At 66.1% G+C, this 3426-nt stretch overlaps 1 protein-coding gene across 1 annotated transcript in view; it reads right to left on the minus strand.

Annotated features, from left to right (window-relative positions):
- Nucleotides 1-104: 104 nt before the first annotated feature.
- The window catches only part of NEURL4 (neuralized E3 ubiquitin protein ligase 4), a gene marked incomplete at its 3' end in the record, with an annotated part of 6918 nt that continues 3596 nt past the window's right edge, over nucleotides 105-3426 (minus strand). Inside the window, exons 5-10 of the mRNA XM_026663167.2 lie at nucleotides 2702-2813; nucleotides 2178-2266; nucleotides 1801-1873; nucleotides 1302-1572; nucleotides 832-1013; nucleotides 105-190 (exon numbers count right to left, since the gene is read on the minus strand). Coding sequence (XP_026518952.2) covers nucleotides 105-190; nucleotides 832-1013; nucleotides 1302-1572; nucleotides 1801-1873; nucleotides 2178-2266; nucleotides 2702-2813 — 813 coding nt within the window. The remainder of the gene's footprint in view (nucleotides 191-831; nucleotides 1014-1301; nucleotides 1573-1800; nucleotides 1874-2177; nucleotides 2267-2701; nucleotides 2814-3426) is intronic.

Consider the following 3426-nt stretch of genomic DNA (forward strand, 5'->3'; position numbering starts at 1 on the left):
TGGGGGGGGGGGGGGGAGAACGGGGACATGGCAAAGGGGGTGAGGGCACTGCCCAGGGGTGGGGGGACGGGCTGCCCCCACAGCCCCCCCCCCGCCCAACTCACCTTGAGTCGGTCCAGGTTGTGCCCGTATTCATCCAGGATGGTGGTGCCGTTGTGCATAACCCCGTTGCCCGTCATCATCCAGGTGCCTGGGGGAGAGGGGACGGGGAGGGATGGGGGGGGGGGGTTTAACGCGGCTCGCTGTTAACCCGCGGAACTGTCCGCCGCAGGACCCAGGGACCAGCTCAGCCGCGTGGGGCTGTCAGCAGCCTACGAGGCACGACCATAACCGCCCAGTCATCGGTTAACCCAGGGAACTACCCACCAGTCTGCCCCAGGGAGAGCTTAACCCAGGGAACTACCAGCCACAGGAAAGGTACTAGTCCGCCCGGGGAGAGCTTAACCCGGGGAACTACCTGCCGCAGGGCACGGCTGCCAGCCCCTGCTCCACTCACCAATTATCCCGGGAACAGCCAGCTGCCAGCACCCTCAGCTGGCAATTAACCTGGGGAACTACCTGCCACAGGACACAGGGACCAGTCCACCCGGGGAGAGGTTAACGCAGGGAACTAACCGCCATAGGGAACAGCCACCAGCCCTCTGGACAGCAGTTAACCCAGGGAACTACCCGCCACAGGACACAGCTGCCAGCCCCACTTTGGGGGCAATTGGGGGCCAGGACTCTCCCAAAGGGAGCTGGGTACCAGCTGGAGGAAGGGTGAGGATGGGGCCAGAGCCAGCGGCCGGGTGTTACCCCCCTCCTGCCCCCGTCGGGTGCCCAGGCCCTGACCTGAGCGCAGGTTGGTCATGGTGGAGGGTAGCTGCAGGTAGGTGGGGTTGTGCGTGGTCACCCCGATCTCGATGGAGCCCGCCCACTTGTCCACCATCTTGTCGATCCGCACCTGGAAGACCTCGTTGTTCCGCAGGGCCCGGTTGCTAAGGACGACGCCGTGGTTGAAGTCGTCCGTGGCACTGGGGGAGAGAGACGGGGGGTTAGCTCAGAAACCACCCACCAACCCCGGTGCCGAGATGCGGCCACCTCTGGGGCGGGGCGGCTGGATACACGGGGACCCCTCGCCCGGCGTTGAGATGCGGCCACCTCTGGGGTGGGGCGGCTAGTTACACAGGGAGCCCTCGCCCGGCACTAAGATGCAGCCACCTCTGGGGCAGGGCGGTCGGTTCCCCAGGGACCCTCGCCTGGCGCTGAGATGCAGGATATGTGATGGCCCCAGACCTTGGTGGAGGCAGGCTGGCACTCACTGCGGGCGGAGGGCCGTCCGCCCATCGTTGATGATGGCCGCCTTCTGGCCGCAGTTGGCGTGGAAGAGCAGGCGCTCCGGCTCTGGTTCGCCCATCCCGCCGGCCTCCAGGGCGCGGCGCCCCACGTCCGGGGAGAGCGCCCGCATGATGGCGTTGTTCCGCCGCAGCCGGTCGCTGTGGTTGTGGTTGTGGACAATGGTGACCTTCACCGCCATGCCGTAGAGATCCACCACGCCGTATACAACCAGCGGGGTCAGGGTGGTAGCCACGCCTGGGGGGGAAGGGTAGAATCACACACCATGCGGCCACCTCTGGGGCGGGGCGGCTGGTTACACAGGGACCCCTCGCCCGGCACTCAGATGCAGCCACCTCTGGGGTGGGGCGGCCGGTATCCAGGGACCCCTCGCCCGGCCCTCAGATGCGGCCACCTCTGGGGCGGGGTGGCTGGTTATAACGGCACCAGAGTAAACCCTGCCTGCCAGGGGAGAGCGCCCCTTACCTTGGTCAATGCCATTGATGTAGAAGTGCAGGGCATTGTTGGATTTCCGCGTCAGGCCAATGTGATCCCCCTCCTGTGGGGAGAAGAGGGGGGGCAGTTAGGGGGAGCTGCAGCCGGGGAACCCGATGAGGGTAGAGGGGGGCTGATGGGGGTACAGAGGTATGAGAGATGTGTGGGGATACAGAGGGCCAGGTTTGGGGGAGCCTAGTTCGCACATGAGGGGTGCAGGAGTTTGGGGACCCCCCCTCACCTGCAGAGGGCTGGAGATGGGGTTTCGGGGCGCCCACAGGGGGTTGGCTATGGGGGTCTTGGGGGCTCATCCGCAGGGCGCTTTGGGGGGGGACAGCGGGATCAGTCACGGGCGGGGGGGCACTCACCTGCAGCTCATCCAGGCTGAATTCGCAGTATTCCCGCCGCGTCCCTTTGCCGTTGGTCAGGATTCCGCAGCCGCTCATCATGATCGTGCCTGGGGGGGGGGGGGGGGGGGGGCTCCCATCAGCCAATCAGCCACGCGGACCCGCACCCCAGGGACACCCCCCCACCCCGTCCTGCTGCTGTCAAGGGGAAGCCAGCTGGCCCCCCCACCCCCAATTCAGCTCCTCCTTCCCCCAAAATTCAGCCATCAAAGGAGCTGCACAGGAGTGCAGGAGGGGGAAACTGAGGCACAGACATAGGGACTCGCCCCTTCCAGAGACAGGGTGAGAACCCAGGCATTCTGGCTCCCAGCCCCCCCTGCTCTAACCCACCAGCCCCCACTCCCTTCCCAGAGCTGAGGAGAGAACCCAGGAGTCCTGGCTCCAAGCCCCCCCCCCGCTCTAACCCACAGACCCGCCCACCCCGAGCCAGGGAGAGAACCCAGGCGTCCTGGCCTCCCCCCAACCCCGCCCCTGGAGGCAGGTACCGGAGCGCAGGTTGGTCATGGTGGCGGGGTACTCCAGGCTGTTGGGGTTGTGGGTCGTCACCCCGATTTCGATGGAGCCCGACCACTTGTCCACCAGCTTGTCGATGCGGATCTATGGGGCAACAAGGGGTGGGGTGGGGTGGGGGTCAGGGGACTCAGCGTTCCCCCAGCCAGCCCCCCAACCCCACCCCCCGGCTGTATTTCTCCCCCTCTGGGTGTACCCCAACTCCCTCCTCCCCCAAACCCCCGGAGTAATGCTGCTGCCCCCTCCCCAAGACTCACCCCTCAGATCCATCCCCTGGGTACTCCTGGCCCCACAGCCTCACCCCTAAATACACTTGGTCTGCAAGTCCTCCTGCCCCATCTCTCCCCCACACGCTCCCCTCCAGGGCACGCCCCCAACAGTGGGGCCCCCCGTCCCCACTGCCAACATCCGTCACACAGCACCCCATTTCCCAGTCCCCCGTACGCCCTGCCCAATGTCCCAGCCCCCCTATATCCCAACCCCCCTGACCCCCATTCCCGTCTCACCCCAGACCTAGAACATTTAATTGTCCAGCAGCTGGTTCGTCCCCCCAAGAACCCCATCCCAGCCCTCAGTGTGTGATTGGCCAGCATCCTTCCCCCCCCCATGTTGCCCCAGCCCCCCAAGGACCCCAATTCCGGCCCCAGACCTCAAACATCTCGTCATCACTCAGTGTCTGGCTGGCCAGGACCCTGCCCCC

Source organism: Terrapene carolina, unplaced genomic scaffold (genome assembly GCF_002925995.2).
Source record: "Terrapene carolina triunguis isolate 2854851 unplaced genomic scaffold, T_m_triunguis-2.0 Scaffold32827, whole genome shotgun sequence".
Taxonomy (NCBI): domain Eukaryota; kingdom Metazoa; phylum Chordata; order Testudines; family Emydidae; genus Terrapene; species Terrapene triunguis.